The sequence below is a fragment of the Anolis sagrei genome, chromosome 5, assembly GCF_037176765.1.
Source record: "Anolis sagrei isolate rAnoSag1 chromosome 5, rAnoSag1.mat, whole genome shotgun sequence".
Taxonomy (NCBI): domain Eukaryota; kingdom Metazoa; phylum Chordata; class Lepidosauria; order Squamata; family Dactyloidae; genus Anolis; species Anolis sagrei.
This window is the reverse complement of record NC_090025.1, coordinates 56,741,368-56,762,826: the sequence shown is the minus strand read 5'-3', so window position 1 is coordinate 56,762,826 and position 21,459 is coordinate 56,741,368. Positions and strand designations below refer to the sequence as shown.

Here is a 21,459-nt window from a genome sequence, read left to right as displayed (position 1 = left end):
TGCTCAACAAGAGCCCGGAGAATCCGCCACAAAGCCGCCAGCCCTACTATTTAATCTCTGCTGCTCCAAAGGCTTCCCTCAAACTCCCTCCGATAGATCAAGGCAGTAGCCGCCAATGGCCACGACCACCACCTAAAGAACTAAAGAAATAAATATTTTTTTTAAACATTTTGTTATGGTCCAAAGACTCTTATTTCATTGTAGGCGTACAAAGTATGCGGGTAATAGGATTAAGAACATCTAACTGAATTAGAATTAGAAACAACGACAAAACAGTTAAATATCTTGGAATCGTTTTGACAGCAAAAAAATCCGAATTATTGAAAAACAATTATGAAATTAAATGGAAAGAGATAAAAAAAAAGATTTAGAAAACTGGAGAAAGTGATAAGTTCTAATATGTCGTTTTCTATATCTTTTTTCTTTATATATTTCAATTTCCAAGAATTGCGGTCATTAAGATGAACATCCTTCCTAAAATGTATATATTATGAAGCAGGGGGCTTGACATGGATAAAACACTGGACCAAGAATAAAGCTGTTGAACTTAACTGATGATAAAAAAAGAGGAGGATTTGGCCTGTCAGATCTAAAACCATACTATGAAGCAGGAGGCTTGATATGGATAAAAGACTGGGGCACTCTGAAGAATGCCAAAATAATTAATTTAGAAGGCTTTGACTTAAGAGCAGGATGGCACTCATATTTACAGTACCAAAAGAAAAAGACAGGGAAAAACTTTGGAAACCACTTTATCAGATCAGCTCTTATAAAAAATATGGGAAAAATACAGAGGAAGACTAATATACTAAAATTCCAATTTGGATTTCCCCACAAGAAGCAGATCAGAGAAGAGAAACAGCACAAGACAGCTGGTTAACATATAAAGGCATTTTGAAAAAAACAAGATAAGGGGTATATATTAAAATCACAGAAAGAACTAAATATATTGGATAACGGAGTCTCATGGTTTCACTATAGACAAATTAGAGAATATTATACAAAGGACGAAAAATGGCTTTATGGACAAAGAAACTTTTGGGACAAGATATTGAACACAGAAATCAAAACAATAACAGAGGTCATCCAGCCTCTGTTTAAAAGCTTCCAAAGAAGGAGCCTCCACCACACTCTGTCCCGAAGTGTGGTGGAGGCTCCTTCTTTGGAAGCATTTAAACAGAGGCTGGATGGCCATCTGTCAGGGGTGATTTGAATGCAATGTTCCTGCTTCTTGGCAGGGGGTTGGACTGGATGGCCCATGAGGTCTCTTCCAACTCTTTGATTCTATGATCTATAAGAAATTACTAGAATGGTTCACAGAAACAGAACTAATTAAAGATTGTATGGTCAAATGGGCTGCAAATATTGGACACTCAATTAAATTAGAAGATTGGGAGAAAATGTGGAACAAGAAAATAAAATATACATATGCATTTGATTTAAAAGAAAATTAGCTAAAAATTATGTACAGGTACATCACACCTCAGAAATTGGCTAAATGTTATTCGAAAGTGAATGACAAATGCTGAACGTGCGAAGAGCAAACTAGTTCATTTTTTCATATGTGGTGGGCTTGTAAAATTGCCAAGTCTTATTGGAAGAATATACACAAAAATAGAAAATAATATGAAAATAGAATTAAAACCAGAATATTTCCTATTCGGATTAACAGATTTTGAAATGGAACTTAACAAGGACAAACTTTTCAACTATCTGGTGACTGCGTTGTCTGAATGCCCAACCACCGTCTCCCAAAACAGTTGCTCTACTCTGAACTCAAGAACGGAAAACAGAATGTTGGAGAACAGGAAAAGAGATTTAAAGATGTGCTCAAAGCCAACCTTAAAAACTGTGGTATAGACATAGAGAATTGGGAAGCCCTGGACCCTGAGCACTCTAGCTGGAGGTCAGCTGTGATCAACAGTGCTGTAGGATTTAAAGAGGCATGAATGGAGGGTGAAAGAGAGAAACATGCCAGGTAGAAGGCATATCAAGCCAACCCTGACTGGAACCACCTCCCACCTGGAAACCGATGCCCTCACTGCAGGAGAACATGCAGGCCAAGAATAGGGCTCCACAGTCACCTACGTACCCACCGCCAGTACAATGAACCTGGAAGACAATCTTACTCGATCAATGAGGGGTCACCTAAGAAGAAGAAGAAGAAGGGTGTAGGAGTTGGCCTCGTTGAGCTGAGTAATAGTGACACTGCAACAAGGTGTGTTCTAATTATTCTATTTCATTACCGCCGCACGAGCATAATCTTTCGGAGTAGGGGATGCCAGAGAGTCTGCCATTTAGCAGCTCTGATGGAAATGCATTTAGTCTTGCTTTTTTGAAGAGTCTGTGGTAATTCGACACTGTGAGGTTGTTAAGACATTTCCATAACTTGAATGGTTCAGATAACCCAGTTCAAAGCAGATATTGTGGGATTTTTCTGCCTTGATATTTTGGGATCTAGTGGTATGTGGAAGGGCCCAGAGAAAACATAAGCAACCTGTATTACTGGAAGGAGTGGGACATTAACACTGGTCTTGCCATGTATCTAGATCCAAACAATCTACACATTGAAAATGTTATTGGTGACTTTTCTATCAATTATAATATTGTGTCTTAAAAGAAAACAAAACACACCGCTTGTGGTATATTTGATTTAGCTATATAGGTCAATTAAAGCTTACATTGACCCTTTATGAAATTTATAAACAAATTAGGCAAATACTTCACTTGTCTTTGGATCTGGATCATTCCCATGTACAGAATAAAAAAATGATAAAATGTACAAAGATTTAATACGACAATGCTGTTTGAAGGTACAGTTTTAACAACATATACAGTTACAAACATGGTTTAAGGAAGAACTGAAGCTAAACAATCTGCTCTAGAAGGGCTATACATGTGTTAAAATCAGTACAAATGCAACCTTAATACTTTTTAAGGAAGAGACTAAGTTGATCTGTTAAGACTCTCTTCCTGCAAAATCTCATCAGAAATGTATTTGGAATGAGTGGAACTCCAAAGTAAATCTCAAACTTGCTCATAAGATCTTTCAGTTAAGGTTTGTTAATGTCAGTGAATTTTCTCATCGATAGCAAGTGTGCATCTAGGGATGTCAACAGAAACCATCCTACTCTTGAAACATCTCTGGAAACTCTGGAAACATTGAATAACTGTAGCGATCAACATCCAATATGAATATTGTGCGAACATATTGTTTATGGAACAATTGCTTTACTCTCACTTCTTAGCTGGGTGTTAAAACAATGGTTAATAAACACTTATGACACATTATTGGTTCTTTAATGACATGGTGATGGTTCAAATACTGTATGTAAAATTTGCAATTTGGGGGTATATCAGGGCTGTGTTGCTGTGAAGAAAATAGCTTATCATATTGCATGGATACTTCTCCAGAGTTCCCAAACAGGATCGCGTCAGTTCTTGTTGTTTTCTCCCAACTTAGAGAAGTCCAAAACTCTGGCAGTTTGATCCAGCAGGCTGTTAATAAGGGTTTGGAATGTTTTCGGATGATAGTTCATGGGATATCTGTGCATATTTCAATAGCGTCCCTATTTCAAATGTTGTTATTTCGACTTCATTGCATTCTTCTTTCCGGCATCTATTAAAATAGTTTTTTTGGAGGAAAAAAAAATAAATGGAGATAATCAATATAAAAATATAAGTCAATCACTTTAATAAACAATCAACTGGTTGACACTGATGTATTCAAAATTAATGCAGTTTGACACCACTTTAGCCTCTATGGGCATAGGGTTGCAGCCTGTGTTAGATGGGGTTACACTCCCCCTGAAGACGCAGGTTCGCAGCTTGTGAGTGATCCTGGACTCATCGCTGAGCCTGGAACCCCAGGTCTCAGGAGTGGCTGGGAGAGCTTTTGCACAATTAAAACTTTGTGCACCAGCTGCACCCGTACCTTGGGAAGTCGGATCTGGCCACGGTGATCCACACTCTTGTTACATCCTGAATAGATTACTGCAACGCGCTCTACATGGGGTTGCCTTTGAAGACTGTTCGAAAACTTCAATTAGTCCAACGGGCGGCGGCTAGATTACTCAACGGAGCGTCATACAGGGAGCATACCACCCCCCAGCTCCACTGGCTGCCGATCCAGTTCTGAGCACAATTCAAAGTGCTGGTTTTGAAAACCCTTTACGGCTCCGGCCCAGCATACCTGTCTGAATGTATCTCCTTCTATGTCCCACCTCGGAGTTTAAGATCTTCTGGGGAGGCCCTGAATCACAAGTGAGGCTGGTGGGGATGAGGGACAGGGCCTTCTCAGTGGTGGCCCCTCGCCTGTGGAATGCACTCCCCGGGGAAATTAGGTCATCAACATCTATCCTCTCTTTCAGAAGGAAGTTAAAAACCTGGATGTGGGACCAGGCCTTCGGGTAAGCTGGCAGATGGACAAAAGACAATGATGACCAGAGTAGGAAAGGACAATGACAATGCTAGATGGATTATGGATTTATGAATTGGCGAACATTGACCACAAGATGATTTTATTGCTGCTACTGTATTGTTTTTGATTGTTTTAACTAGTCATAACTGTTGACACTATATTGTAATTTGTACATTGTATTTTGTGAATTGTTGGGCATTGAATTGTGCCTTTTGTAGGCCACCCTGAGTCCCCCCTAGGGGGTTGAGAAGGGCGGGGTAGAAGCACCCCAAATAAATAAATAAATAAATAAATAAATAAATCACTCAAGCTGTAATTGTATAAGGTCTTTAGCCTTTTCTGTCAAAGAATGCTGATGTCTCACAAAACAATACATCCCAGGATTCCATACCATTGAGTAGAGTTGTGTGAGGATCAGTTTTCCTTCATTTGTTCTTTCGTTACTTTCATTGCCTTTGGGAGCACATAATGGGAAGCCCCCTCCTGATGCAATACTCAGTTTGACACAAAAGCATGCGGTAGTTGATCCTGGCTCCTCACCTGCTTTTAGTGAGCAGTGTCCTTGCCTTGGAAAGAGTGCATGTGTTGCATGCAGGCCCAGAAAGCACATGCACCTGCCTGCAGCCGAGAGCCTCTTCTGAAACAGAACTTATTTCTTTGCCTTGTAAAAAGTGCGCATGTTGCATGCAGGCCCAGAAAGCATACGCGCCTGCCTGCAGCCGAGAGCCTCTTCTGAAACAGAACGTGCCTCCTTGCCTTGGAAAGAGTGTGTGTGTGATGTGCAGGCCCAGAAAGCACATATACCTGCTTGTGCCTGCAGCCGAGCACGCTCTCCTCTAGAGTAGAGAAACAGGTAAGAGAAGCCTCCTTAAAGCGTGTGCCTGCCTGCAGCTGATCACCTTTCCTCTAGAGTAGAATCAACCTAAATGCCTAAAATGACAGGGAGGGGGGCCTAGGAAGCCCACCCCCCCAAATGGCCTGATAGAAAATGGATCTTTTGGCACTCCAGACAGAGAAGAGATATCTGACCTCCCAATTTTGGGAGGCTCCCAAAAATGGAATGGGACCCCCACTGAAAGCTGGGACACGAAATGGGTCAAGCTTTACTGTGGATTGCACAAGCCTAGTTTGGTGCATCATTCTTTAGCAGGGTGGGTCAAAGACATTTTAAAACTACAACTTGAGCCATGGAAGTTAAAGAAATATCAAACTGCATTGATTCTATAGTGTAGACATTCCCCAAAATATTCAGAGTGTACCCCCCAAAAAACCCCCAAAACCAAACCTAAACCAGTTCTATATGGACCATACAGACTATCCATAAAATGCTGAGAGTCAGCGCAGAGTACAATGACTTTTTAAAGTAACTTTGTGGTTTTTTTTCTTTAAAAGTTACAAGAAAAGGGCATTGCTACAGTAATGGTGTAAAAATGGTGTTTCCCTTCTATTTGAGAATTCTGCCCCCTGCACCCTGAAATTTCTTCAGCCCCCAAATTTCTAGCATTGTAAAGAGTGAGTACTAAACATCATTTGTTCACAGCACTGTTATGTTTGCATTCCCTTTGTCACTTTGGTGGCCCTTTTGTTTGGATGTGTCTCAGTTAATACAGCCATTGACAGTGACGATATTTTTTTACAGTCTTTTTATGCTTACCTAGACCTCTCCCCTTTCTTCCTCGTCTTCTTTTTTATCTGAAAGGGCTTTTAGTAGCAAGAGTGGATGGTGACTGAGGGTTAGAGAAACATAGGCTTTCGGTGTGTTGTTGCAGAAGTGTGTCTGCAGTAAAGCATGCAATAAAGCTTGAGCTGGGTAGGAGCAAAGATTGTACTCCTGCTGACGCTATGGTAGCTAATACTATGTGTTCCTATCTGTAGCAGACAAGGTGAATTTTAACTGTCTCCAGAACCCCTTACTCATCATGTGTGGACAGCAAACCAGAGACAAAAGGAAAGAGCAGATAACCCTGTCTTGTCAGCTAATACCTGTATATATAAAAAGCAAAGAAGTGTAAGCTTGGCTACGAAATGGAGGCCATAAGAAAAATAGAGGGCGATGAAATGAACAAACAAACAAAAATCACCTCTCAATGAAATTGGGAAAGTTGGTTAAGTAACTTTTTACATATAAAAGGCTTCCCCTGACCTGGTTGTTTCATTCCCCATCTGCATAATAGCAGTTTTGAAACAAAAGTTCACTGAAACATGTTCAGTTGCTTGTGTGTGTGTTTCCACTGTGCCTGACACAGTGAAGACACATGCCCAGTGTAGAACACATCTCACCGTGCTAAAACAGTGGGTATGGCTCTTTATGAGACATGCCGCATTATCACAGGATGTCTATGCCCTACACCACTGCAGAAATTATACTGTTTAGCTGGTATTGCACCACTTGACATCCGCCAGGGAGTAGCAGCCAATAATGAAAGGACCAAGGCAATGACATATCTGGCCCATCCCCTGTTCAGATATCAGCCAGCACACCAATGCTTTAAATCAAATAGCTTTCTAAGATCTACAGAGATACTCGCAGGAACACCTCAGCAAGCGAGAGTCCAAAAGTGGCAGGCTGAAACCTGAAATCTCAAATCATGGCTGATACTGAATGAGAGACTCCCCCCTGGGCACACAGAAGACTGGGCGACTTGAAAGGCGCTGAACAGGCTGTGCTCTGGCACCACGAGATGCAGAGCCAACCTTAAGAAATGGGGTCACAAAGTGGAGTCCATGACATGCGAGTGTGGAGAAGAGCAAACCACTGACCACCTAGTACAATGCAACCTGAGCCCTGCCACATGCATAATGGAGGACCTCCTTATAATAACATCAGAGGCACTCCAAGTGGCCAGCTACTGGACAAAGGACATTTAATATAATGCCAAGTTTTTAAACTTCATATATATATATATATATATATATATGTGTGTGTGTGTGTGTGTGTGTGTGTGTGTGTATAAACTGTACTCTTGGTTTGCTTCTGTTACGATAAATAAAAACTGCTTGTGTGTTTGTGTATGGCATATGAACGTATTCTTATTTTTCCCCATGTTATTTCTGCCTTTGATGTCAAACATTCTGTTTAAAAGTCATGCTCGGGAACTGTGTTGATGGAGGTTTATCTTATTTCCAAATTCTGAACTGAAGTTTTAAGTTCCTGTGAAGCTAGAAATGAAGGGACTAATGGAAGATTCCAATCACGGGGAAGAATCCCTGTTTGGAAGGGGATGCAATGGCCTGATATCTACATCCCAGAGTAAGAACTGATGCTTAGGAACGATTAAACTTCATATGAAGTCTTAACCCACAGCAATTGACTTTCTGGCAGTGGGAGGATAGGGCTACAATTATCTTTCATAATCATTATGGCTATCATTAGGATAATGGCATATGTCTAATTGCAAGGCATGAAAGCACAAATGCCCCTGTTATCCAAGGAAGCTGGGTGCATTTATTTATCTTCCCTCACTCCCTCACTTTCTGCCGTGGTTGTTTTAGAGGAAATTTGGACTCATGCAATTCTACTCACATCTGGTAGGCCAGAAAGGAGCTTTAAATACAGCACGGCCAGGCTTGCTTGTACTCATTGATTTGGATCACTGACAAACAGAATACATTTGCCCTACTGCCCCTTTTCCATTTTGTTTAGAAACCAGTTAAATAGGTACACTATTCAAACACATCTGTGGCTTGTCGATGCTTATGAGGAGACTAGAAGTCTGGCTGTGCTCAGCTGAGACCCTTGAAAGGATAATACATGAGCAAACAAGCAAACGGTAGGATGCTCAGAGAGCTTTGTTTCCTAGGCAGGTGGAAAGCGCACAATGACTGTGGGAATGGGATTTATTTCGAGTCTTCTGCCAAGATTTCTGTTGAAACTAACATCTGGCTCAATTCACCCATGCCTATTCACTCTCACTAGCAAAAATATTTCCTGTCAATAAAGAAAGAATATTGCCTATATAGGCCTAAATCCTGAGTAGACCAGTTCCACTAAATCAATGGAACTTACATGTGTGTTGACCTGAAAAGTTACTATTTGTTCAGTGCAGCTACTTTACTTGGATTAATAATAGATTTTAAGTCTCAGAGGCCTAAATATCCTAAAGGTGTCATATCTAATATAATCTTGGAAACTAAATTGAGTCATCCCTGTTACTACCTGGATGAGAGACCACCAATAAATACGAGATACTTTAGACCAGGCATGGGCAAACTTTGACCCTCCAGGTGTTTTGGACTTCAACTCCCACAATTCCTAACAGTCGGTAAGCTGTTCAGAATTGTGGGAGTTGAAGTCCAAAACACCTGGAGGGCTGAAGTTTGCCCACGCCTCCGTTAGACTATATTCCACAAGAAGGAATTTGAAGGAAACCCCTTAAAATTCATGGAATCGCTAAAAGTTGACAAGTGACTTGAAGGCCATAGACACAGAAAACTCTTTCAAGAAATATGCATTCTAGGTGTCACAGGTGGTCTAGTCAGATAATTACCATTTTTGTTAACTGCCATCAAGTCAGCATCAATTTGTGGTGACCCTATGAATGAAGGACCTCCAAGTCGCCTTGTCTTCAATAGCACTATGTAACACGATTTTTGTTCCTGGGTTATAAATGTTATTTCCTAATTGGTTCTATCATAAAAACATAGCAAAAGCTGATTAAACTGCAAAAACTTTGTTGTGGTCTGCACACTGAAAGATTAAGAATGTAATTTTCCTTAATTTTTTTTGTCGTGTCAGGAGTAAGTTGCTTCTGGTGTGAGAGACTTGGCCATCTGCAAGGACGTTGCCGAAAATATGCCAAACGAAGTGCCTAAGCCTGAAGGAAATAATAGTACTACCCTCAGTCACAAAAATGAAGTTTCTGGAGTATAAAAACGACTTTCAAAGAAAGTACAGCACAATTAAACAGGCAATAACACTTTCAAACCAGGAACAAAAGTTTTCAAATTTTGTTACATAGTGTAGCCCTGCTCAGGTCTTGCAAAATCCTTGATTTTGTCTATCCATTTGTAATGTGGTCTTCTACTTTTCCTGCTGCCTTCTCCCTTACCAAGCATTACTGCATTTTCTAGTGAGTCATGTCTTCTCACAATATTGTCAAAGTACAACAATCTCCATTTACATATCCTGGTCATTAGAGAGAGCTCAGGCTTGATTTGCTCTACAACCCATTTATTTGACTTTTTAGTGATTGACAGTATTCATAGAACTCTTCCTCGGGACCATATTTTGAATGAGTCAATTTTCTTCCTATCAGCTTTTTTCACTGCCCAGCTTTCTCAACCATATGTAGAAAGTCTAAATATAATGGCATGGACAACCTTAACTGATATATGATTCAATTATGTATCTTGATACTTTAGGATCTTGTCTAATTTCTGCATAGCTATTCTTCCAAGTTTTAGTCTTGACACTGACTCCATTCTGATTAATCGCTGGGGCAAGATGTGGAAAATCTTGAACTAATTAATGTCTTCATTATCTATTTTAAAATTCCGTAAATAATCTGTGATCATGATTTTTGTTTTCTTCATGTTCAACTGTAAATCTGCCTTTGCATTTTCTTCCTCTAATCATTCCAAATCTTTACTGTTTTCTGCTTATTAGGCTTGTGCGTGGATCCAATTTAGCCATTTTTCTTCAGCTTATCTGACTTCTTCAGTTTGGTCGGATGGCCGTAACGGGACCACATGGCAGCCAATCACGGTTCCTCCTCTCCTTTTCGGGAAAATGCAGCGCACAAAGAGGCTGCTGTCGCATGCTCCTCCTTACACGGGATTTTCCTGTGAGCCCTGCCAATTGGAATAGAAGAGTAACATGCCTTACGCTAGCTGTGTCTGCTCCTTAACCCCATTGTTGAAACACAGGTTCCCTTGAAGGGAAGAAAGGAAATGGTTCCAGGAACAGAAATGGTTCCAGAACAGGAGCCTCTTAAGTTCCCCATTGCTGCCAATAAGCTGGATCCAGCCATATTATTTGGGTGCGGACTGAAAAATATGCCTGGATCCTGCCTGTTTTCGGAAGGTGCGTTGAAACAGATATGGGTGGTCTACTAGAATCTGGCTAGCAGACATGGATCGAAGTTCAGGCAAAATGCACAAGACTTGTACTTATAGCATAGTTAGGTGCAATAGGAATTGTAGTCTAATGTACCTGGTGAGTGTTGGGTGAAGATGGATAATATAAAGTGGTGGCCCCAAACATTGATCCTCCAGGTTTTTTGCACTTCAGCTCTCAGGAGCCCGAGCCAGCTTGGCCAAGATTCAGAAATTTTGGGATCTAGAGGACCAACATTTGTAAATCACTGATTTTAGAAGACCTAAAGGTAGAAGCCAATATTTTATTCATATCAATTTAGATTACTGCTTTAGACATCTTTGTACTGTATCAAATCCCTCTGGATTCAGAACAGGTGCAGTTTTGTGTGATCTAGGAAATTAATATGACAAGAGTACTTCACACAGGAAGCTCCTTGTGAACAAGGACTTGACTGTATTGTGTGCATCCAATGCATGATGCTATCAGCACTGACAGGATGATATAAACGCTATTAATCTTTCTGATTCTTGTTTGAATCTGTGAGCCTATTTGCATTTGAGTGCCATGTTATAGTTTTGACCTTTTATGCCTTTTTTACATCCTCACCCTGTAAGATGAAGATTTTAGAACATATTTTAAATCGGTTGCAACATCAAAGAGTCTAGCGAGTAAAATGTTCATTTTTTTCATAATCTTAAATTTAGGCCACTGCAATGATTGAACACATTAGAGCGCTCAGGATTTTTTCCCCTTTTAGTATTAGCAGTTGAAATAACTCTTTACAATGAAAAGGCATTTTCATTATTATTGAGGTAGTCTGAAATACATCCAGAAGTTCAATAAAACTCATTTTGATTTATAACTCTTTCTCCCCCCCCCCCACATTTCCAAGGCTAACAGTTTTATGAAAATTGACATTACATGGTTTTTGAGTTAGCTCCAAAACATCCCCAAGTCTTATGTATTGTTTTCAGAACAATACATAAACAATGGTGAATGGAGTATAAAGGCTTGGCTTTGAGATTAGGTATAGCCACAATTCATGAAGTTTCATTTCAGAAGTCCAAATCCCAGATTCTGTCAGTCCTCTCCCCATTCAAAAAAATGGACACAGTGAAGATGGGCTCACACATAATTGGTGGCTAATGTGGCCAATACGGTAGGGAAGCAACTCTACATTTTAGTCTGAACTTAGGGCTGAACTTCTGGGATATAGGGATGTGTGGAAGTGCACGTAGCCTGAACTATCCAATGAACCAAGACCTATCCTCAAATAGGTTCACCATATTGGAAAGCTTCTCTAATGTTTGGGCTAAAGCTTGGAGCTGATTCATCTCCATTCTGACATAAGAGCCATCAGCCACCATCAAAACAAATCACTCATTAAACTGTCTGGGGGCCTTCCACACAGCCCTATATCCCAGAATATCAAGGCAGAAAATCCCACAATATCTGCTTTGAACTGGGTTATCTGAGTCCACACTCAGATAATGTGGGATTTCCTGCCTTGATATTCTGGGATACAGAGCGGTGTGGAAGGGCCATGGGAGAACAGCAGTCAGTAAAATTTGGGAATCAGGAATACGAAAACCCTTCATATCTATGAATACTCATAGTCTTCAGAGTGGTCAGCTTGAAAGATCCACATACTTTACTAACTCATATACTATAGCTTGCTAGACTCATATACTATATACTTGCTAGATCCAGACTACTATGTACAGCAATCCACCAGGAAACCATTACAGGTAGGTCTAAAAGTCAATGCATCCCTTTCCTGGCCTGCCTCAAAAATCATTTTTGCTGGTCAAGATGTTCTCTCTCAACTAGGTTATGGTAAAGAGCATATGTTTCCATTCATTTCCTTTTGTTATAAGCAAGCAGCTCCCCAAACGGAACTAACTACAAAATAGCCTTTAGTCATGCAAAGAGATACTGTGTAAAAGGGGAAGGGAAGGTCTATCTAAGTGCTATTTTATTACCCAGGTTCTAATAGTAACTTAAATGCACTATATTTAAAAGCACATTAGAAATAGTCTACACGTAGTCATCAAACACTGGAAGATGGGAAAGGAAGTGATAGAATCACTTTTGTAGTGGACACTCAAGGAGATGCCAGTCTCCAAATTCCAGAGTGCTCTCAAATTCATGCGTGCTGGATGAAATGATGTTATTGATTTGGACACTAAGAGTTTGTTTGATTGTGTCTCTCTAAATATGTATGTGGTATCTAATGCTGTTAGATGAAGCCCCTAGCCAATATGGTTTGCCTGTAGGAAAAGTCATTACGAGTTGCTGGCAAGGCTTTTAAATATACATGCTATTTATGGCCTAACACATGTAGGGTTTCCTGGATATATCCCCTCAGAGGCGATTATGAAAGTAATAAATGCCCTCGCTTTTGCATAGCTGAATTTCTACACTGATTTTGGCCAACTGCAGAGATGGGAAGATTTCAAGTTTGTGGCATCTATTGTTTTTCTAAAGAGATTTAAAAATGTTACTTTTATGGATTATGATTCTCTAAATTTTCCAGTCTATGTGGACTAAATCTGGGCTAAAACTTTGATGTTTGGACCAAAATCCCTGTCATAAGTCAACTTGATGATAGATAAAGACAGCATTGAAGAATTGATCCCACTTGGTATCAATGTGTGTAAATGTGTGTCTTCAAGTCACCTGGTAATTTATGGTGACTCCATTAATTTCCTAGCATTTTCTAGGACAATGAATACACATAGAGTGGCTTGCCAATATTTTCCTCTGAGATATCGTCTGTATGGTCTGGTATCTGCTGGTGGTCCTCCATCCAAGTAGCAACTAGGTCTTCCAAAGTCACATGGGTTCTGGTGCCTTTAAGGCAATGGTTCTCAACCTGTGGGTCCCCAGGTGTTTTGGCCTACAACTCCCAGAAATCCCAGCTAATGTGGGGTTTTCTGCCCTGATATTCTGGTATATAGGGATGTGTGGAAGAGCCCCCAGAGTCCTGTCCAATGCTCATACCAGTTCACCGTGCTAGCTCTTAAACTTTGGTTTTAGTGTGGGGAAAATGCATGACCGAAGTATTTCCTATATCCCTCACGCCTAATTATCCTAACATCATGCCTGATAAAGAAATCTATAGAGCTAGCATATATGTCTTTTTATTGGCCCAATAAGGGTATTAGTAGTCAATGTGGAATTTGTTTTATGGCCAATGCAGTTACCTCATGTTTTGGTAACTATCTACTTTGTATGAGCTTTCAGTACAGCAAGGGGATGCTGGATAATGGCAATGGTAACTTAAGTGTCAGTGGGGATATGAATCTGTCCGGGCTTTAGTGCAAATTTTAAAAGCTAGCTAAAGAGTGGAGCCCTATCCTTGAAACAAGTAAGAACCTAGGATAACTCAGGCCCCATCTACATGGCCATATAATCCAGATTATGAAATTGGATAATCTGCATTATCTGCTTTGAACTGGATTATATGGCAGTGTAGACTCATATAATCCAGTTCAAAGCAGATAACGTGGATTATCTGATTTATTAATCTGGATTATATGGCAATGTAGAAGGTGCCAAGGACAGAATTCTAGTGCCTCAGCAAACTATGAACCCCAGGATTCCATGTGATAGAGCTACAGCTGTTAAAGTGGAATCGTAGTGCCATAATTGTGTAGTGTGAAAGAGCCCTGAATCAAACTTTGCCAAGATGGTGTCCTTCACCATTCCTGGGTTGGATTGTTTGGGGCCGTATTCCATAATTAAAGGGTTCCAGCTTTTATAGGTAAATGCACTGCAATCGGACAGCTCACACGTGCTTATTTTCATGGGCTTTATCCATCTTATTTTTAACAGAGACATTTGGACAGGAAGGCTTTCTACCTGAGGGAGTCCCAGTTTAGATCTTAGCATAATGAAATAGCTGCTGCTTCCTATGAGAGGCAGGCGGAAACATTGGCCGCTGGCTCATAGCAAACTACGGCAGGATGTCAAATGAGTCCCATTCTCCGTGCAGCTTCAGAGAGTGAAATAATTGACAGAGAGCCCAGTGCTACTCACTCGTTTGGAACCATGCCCTGGAGTTCACATAAAACAAGTACTTTTATTGTGCTGCTTCCCCCCTGAGTTCATCCCCCCTCCCTTCCCCAACACATCGGTCCCTCCTCCTTGCTCTATTTTCAGAGCAAATAAAGTCACAAAGAATGGAAGCCAAAGGAAATTGTTTGTGGCTGGGGTGAGCAAAAAATAAAATAAAGCCATGTCTCCTAAACTGGAAATCAAAGCACAATTTATACTTGGGTATATTCTGGAGAATCCATTCAACTAGCTGCACAGCATTCCTAAGCATGGCTCCATAGAACTGTTGTGTTTTGCTGGCGCCTGGGTTTATTACCAAACATTTAGGAACAAGCTTGTGCCTAAATTTAACCCAGGCACTGTAAAGTTTCTGGTACCTCAAGGGAAGGGCACACGGGAATGAAGAGGCATACATCTCCTATGGGAACAGTGGTGTCTGTGCAGTTTTCGCCTTGAAGCCAGGTTAGCTGGAAAAAAAGAGAGAGAATGTTGAAAGAGTTGAAAGAACAAGAGGTCAAAATAAATCGCAGGTAAACGAGGACCAGTTTGTACTTTGGTGTAGGCCAGAAGGTCTTGCTCCAAAATGTTATTCCCTCTGCTAAGACTTATACAGATAGGATTCCTATTAAGACAATGATTCCCAATCTTTAGTCCTCCAGTTGTGCTGGATTTCAGCTCCCACAATTCCTAGCAGCTGGTAAACCACCTCAGATTTCTAGGAACTGAAGCCTCAAACATCTGGAGGACCAAAGGTTGGGAACCACTGTTAACATAATGAATTCATTTTTATACTCAGAAATTTTGAGGAAAACATGAGAGGTTTTCAGGTAGCAAAGCTGCCTTCTTTGAGCATCATTCAATCTCCCTTCCACATTGCAGGTCATACAACAACCAGTTATAGTGCAGCTATTATATAATAACCTATAGCAGTGTTTCTCAACTTAGGGGTTGGGACCCCTGGGGAGGGGTCACAAAGGGTCGCCAAAGACCATCAGAAAACACAGTATTTTTATTTATTCTGTTGGCCATGGGGGTTCTGTGTGGGAAGTCTGGCCCAACTCTATCATTGATGGGGTTCCAAATGGTCTTTGATTGTAGATGAACTATAAATCCCAGTAACTACAATCCCAAATGTCAAGGTCTATTTCCCCCAAACTCCAACAGTGTTCACATTTGGACATATTGGGTATTTGTGCCAAGTTTGGTCAAGATCCATCATTGTTTGGATCCACAATGCTCTCTGGATGTAGGTGAACTACAACTCCAAAACTCAAGGTCAATACCCACCAAACCCATCCAGTATTTTCTGTTGGTCATGGGTGTTCTGTGTGCCAGGTTTGGTTCAATTCCATCATTGTTGGAGTTCAGAATGCTCTCTGAGTATTGGCGAACTATAAATCCCAGCAAATGTCAAGGTCTATTTTCCTCAAACTCCACCAGTGTTCACATTTGGGCATATTGAGAATTTGTGCCAAATTTGGTCCAGATCCATTATTGATTCACAGTGCTCTCTGGATGTCGATGAAGTACAACTCCAAAACACAAAGTCAATGTCCACCAAATTCTTCCAGTATTTTCTGTTGGTTGTGGGGGTTCTGTGTGTCAAGTTTGGTTCAATTCCATCGTTGGTGGTGTTCAGAATGCTTTTTGATTGTAGGTGAACTTTAAATCACAGCAACTACAACTCCCAAATGACAAAATCAATCCCGCCCCAACCCCACCAGTATTCAAATTTGGGTGTGGCGGGTATCTGCGCCAAATTTTGTCCAGTGAATGAAAATACACCCTGCATCTCAGATATTTGCACTATGATTCTTAACAGTAGCAAAAATACATTTATGAAGTAGCAACAAAAATAATTTTATGGTTGGGGGTCTGCACAATATGAGGAATTGTATTAAGGGGTTGCAGTATTCAGAAGGTTGAGAACCACTGACTAATACAATCATTTGCTAGATTAGAATTCTTTACAAAGCCCTCACCTGCCTATGTTAAAGACACAAGATTCATCCAAACAGAGCAGTCTTTAGCATATTTGCTCAGAAGTCAGTCCACCTGAGTTTGAGGGAATTTACTTCTGACTAAGCACACAAAGGCCACAATATTATGCATACCTGGGGTGAAATCCCAGTGTGTTTGGTGAGATTTACCCCTCTTGGCAAGTGAATAAAGCAAAAGTTGATCATTTAAAATGTATTAAAGTGTTTGATCCACTGAGCATCTTACCAAAATACACATACACACAAAACCTCCATTGCTGGCTTTATGGAAGAGTCATGAATGTATTAAATAAAATTGGTGAATGGAAGGAACCATTAAGACAAGACTAATGTTTTCAAAAGTTTAGTCATTTAAACTTAATTTTTGCAAATGCTCTAGTCTTCAGAGCTAAATGGATTTTCAAAACAGAATAAACAACGGCAGAGAATACTTGGTAGATATCAATACAACAGTGCTTGAAAACAGAAGAGAAAATGCATTTGAACTGAGTATTGATTAGTGGCATCAGAGATCCATAGCAATGGCTAATTTTATAAAAGAGGTTCCCTGTAAAGGAAATCCAATGCTATTAATCTGCCTTATTGAACTGAAGAAGACAGAAGCTACATCTTAAACTGGTTTCAATCTTTTCCTAATCAGAAAATCACTAGGAGGACAGGCAAGATTCCCCTTGCCAACAGCCTCGCCCGTGGAATAGTAATAGTAAAATAGAATCCATGCATCCTATCAGACTTGTCTAATGTGACCATTTGGTAGGGAGTGTGGAGTTGTTATTCTAAAGAGCTGTAGTACCAAATCTTCCCCAGTCATGGTGTATGTTTTGTATGTTTGTATGGGATGAAAATGACCTACAAATTCTAATTGGTGGTGGGGCATTTTTTAATCCTTTAGATCAGTGTTTCCCAACCTGAGGGTTGGGACCCCTGGGGGGATCATGAAAGGGATTTCAGAGGGGTCACCAAAGACCATCAGAAAACATATATTTCTGATGGTATTAGGAACCATTTTTGGCAGAGAAGGATAAGATCTCTCCGCCTGTCCTTCTCTTCCTTTTTGGTGTTGGTGAACTACAACTCCCAGAATTCAAAAACACCCTCCCCCAACCCCACCAGTATTCAATGTTGGCCATGTAGGTAGAGTGCCAAGTTTGATGCATGTCCACTGTGGGCTGGGCTCAGAATGCTCCTTGATTATAGGTTAACTGTAAATCCCATCAACTCCAACTCCCAAATGTCAAGGCCTATTTTTCCCCAATTCCACTAGTGATCACATTTGGGTGTATTGAGTATTTGTACCAAGTTTGGTCCAGATTCATCATTGTTTGGGTCCATAGTGCTATCTGGATGTCGGTGAACTACAACTCAAAAACTCATGTTCATGTTCACCAAACCTTTCCAGTACTTTCTGTTGGTCATGGGAATTCTGTGTGCCAAATTTGATTCAGTTCCATTGTTGGTGGAGATCAGAATGCTCTTTGGTTGTAGGTTAACTATAAACCCCAGTAACTACAACTCCCAAATATCAAGGTCTATTTTCCTCAAACCCAGCAGTGTACAAATTTGGATGTATCTGGTATTCATGCCAAATTTGGTCCTGTGAATAAGAATAGATCCTGCATATCAGATATTTACATTACGATTCATAAAAGTAGCAAAATTACAGTTATGAAATAGCAATGAAAAGAATTTTATGGTTTGGGGCCAGCACAACATGAGGAACTGTATTAAAGGGTTGCGTCATTAGGAAAATTGAGTAACACTAGTTTAGATAGTGGGAAAATGAGAGGCAGAGGTTTTCTTTGTAACCCAGTCTTATAGGTTAACATTTGAGTTTGGATGTGTAGAGTGCTTCTATCTAAGCTCAGCTCTGATGCTCATAGGATGATCCCAGCAAGCTGGCACTCTCAGTTTCCAGGAAAGTGGTTGAACTAAAAGGATTTTAGGTTCCTCAAATCCCAAACCAGCAATATCTCCACAGTTTCTAGATCTAGTTGGAAATAGTAGAATAGAGATCCAATTGCCATGGCCCCAAATGACTTCTATATTCTATCAGGCATGAAATTGTAAAAGAAACCCAAAGTAGGTGCTGGGAAAACAGCACCAGGTTTCTCCTCAGCATCTTGTAAGATATATGGATAGGCACAACAGGCACAATTTGACCCAGATCAAGTAAGATCAAGTAAGTTCCCCTCCCCACACTAGCTTCTGCACCTAATGTCCTTTGACCCATTGATCACTAGATCTCCTGGGATCTTGATAAATTGACTACAAAAGCACTCTGAATAGATGCTTTTCTCCTTGCCATCCTATCAAGAGAGCGGGGTCTGATTTCCAGTAGCTTTCAAGATAACTGAGTCCCTGTGTATCCATTCTGATTTCCTGTTGTGGTTTTGTTAGTGCAAGAAAAGGCTGACTAACATTATGGCAAAATACATTTTTAAATGTTATTCTTGCTGGAAGGACTTGAAAGGTACATTACCACCAGCTGCCTATAGTACTTAGGTTTTGCCCAAGGCTGACATCCACTTCAGGCTATTTGTTCAAGAGTTATAGCAGTAAAGTTAATGAAACCAGGGGAGAGTCGGTGGTTTGGAGATGTCAGTTTTAATCAGAATGGTGAGTCCCTTTATTGAAAGAGCTAGCAAGAGAGCAATTCTGCAAATATCTTGTGCATTTAGAGAACATGAAACAGTAAAATCAATTCTCCTCTTTGCTCTTTCAAATCTTAGTATACATTTATTGGCAGCTTTCGATATCTGTAGGTATCTAGAGTGCATTTATGAATTAGGAAAGCAAAACTAGATATATACTTAAACCACTATCTCAGACATAATCAAAGAACTGTAAAGCCATAATGATGATGATGATGATGCAAGCAATATTGACCAAGTAGTGTGGATAATTTCTAATGAAAAGCAGTAAAATGCCAGTATTTATTTATTTATGACATTTATATCCTGCCCTTCTCACCCCGAAGGCAACTCAGAGCGGCTTACAAGTTATATGTACATACGATATATTATATTATTAGCCTAATAGAATATTAGTATTATATAGTACTATATTGTACTATACCACTATACCGCAATTTTAATAGTAATATTACATGTAATATATCATTATTATATTATTATATTGTATTATTAGTAGTACTATATTGTATTACAATATTGTGATCAAGATTATGTGTACATACAATATATTATAATTATTAGAATAGTACAATATTAGTATTAGATATTACTTTACTGTACTATACCACAATATTGCAATATTATTAGCAATATTACATCTCATATATAATATATAATACTTATATTATATTGTACTAATATTAGTATTATAGTGTATTACAATATTGTGATCAATCTTATATGTACATACAATATATTATATTATTAGCATAGCACCATATTAGTATTAGATATTACTGTATTGTACTATACCACTATACTGCAATATTATTAGTAATATTACATGTAATATATAATATAGAATTATTATATTGTATTATTATTACTTTGTATTACATTATAATATTATTATCAATATTATGTGTATATACAATATATTATATTATTAGCATAGCACAATATTAGTATTATATATTACTATATTGTACTATACCACTATACTGTAATATTATTAGTGATATTGCATGTAACATATAATATACAATTAGTATTATATATTACTATATTGTACTATACCAGTATACTGCAATATTATTAGTGATATTGCATGTAACATATAATATACAAATATTATATTGTATTATTATTAGTATTATATTGCATTACATTGTAATATTATTATCAATATTATATAAAATGTATTATATTATTAACGCAGCACAATATTAGTATTATATATTACTATATTTGCATTGCACAAACACAACTCTCTCACACACACAAATATTTGCATTAGTTCAACCTGCATTACACAAGCTTTAGTTGGAGCTTACTCATACGACTGAGTTTGACGGGTCATAATATTACACTTCTGTGCTTGCATTATTGTGACAAAAACATCACTAGACGCCTCTGCAAATGTTGTATTTTTTAAGAAAAGGTTTCATTTTGCACACACACAAGCACACAGAGCTGCAGGGATAGTTGATTCTTAATTTGCCATCTCTTAATGAGAAATAAAAGACCTGGGTTTGTGCTGAACCTAAAAAAAGTGATGAGCAGCATCTATTAATTCACTGTTCTTGTGGCTTTTATTGATGTCGGGGCTGAGAAAGGCACATAGAGAGACCCCAAACACACAGAAACATCCCCTAAACACACACATAGTATAAGGAAGCAGAGAGAGAGAGAGAGAGAGAGAGAGAGAGATTGAGATAGAGAGCATCTTCAAAGTCCTTACCTGGCCTCTGTCCATCAATCAGGAGAGCTCCAGCCAGGAGCAGGAACCAGGTCAGAAGGAGCTGTTGGAATCTCATGTTGCAGGCAGGCACCCTCTCTGTGTGGATCCAATATTTATAACACTTGCAGCAAACAAGACACCCTTCCGGAAATGTGTCTGCAGTGTCTCTGGCTCAGCTCACATTCTAAAGACAAGCTTCAGCGGAGAGCTGCCAGCTGCCTCTTTCTAGCAAGGTTAATGATCATAGAAGGCAAGGTGACTCTTTCTGCACTCTGGCCTGTGGTGCCTCCCTGTGTTTCCCTCTTCTTCTTCTCCACCTTTTTTCTTTCTTTTGTCACTCCCACTTATTTTCCATAAGCAAACAAAGGAAGGGGAGGGGGGAATGCCCCCTGTAAACTGCAGCTTCTGTCAACCTCTGTAGAACAAGTAGCCCAGTGAACACAATGGCTCAACTTCCCTTTCCATTCAATGCCAGGCAAGGATCAAATATGCAAAATGAGCGGGTTGCCTTCTTCCTCCCATTGGCAACTGTTTCTGCTTTGCTGCCTTTGCCCATATTGGCCCCACAT

General features: G+C 39.6%; 1 protein-coding gene across 1 annotated transcript; it reads right to left on the bottom strand.

The window, feature by feature from the left end:
- Positions 1–2,773: 2,773 nt before the first annotated feature.
- Positions 2,774–21,223, bottom strand: APELA (apelin receptor early endogenous ligand). Its single transcript, XM_060778749.2, has 3 exons — positions 20,891–21,223; positions 14,894–14,983; positions 2,774–3,619 (listed from the first exon to the last, which is right to left on the bottom strand). Exons 1-2 carry the CDS (start codon positions 20,964–20,966, stop codon positions 14,895–14,897), a joined length of 165 nt encoding a protein of 54 aa, XP_060634732.1. The 5' UTR covers positions 20,967–21,223; the 3' UTR covers positions 2,774–3,619; position 14,894.
- Positions 21,224–21,459: the final 236 nt, after the last annotated feature.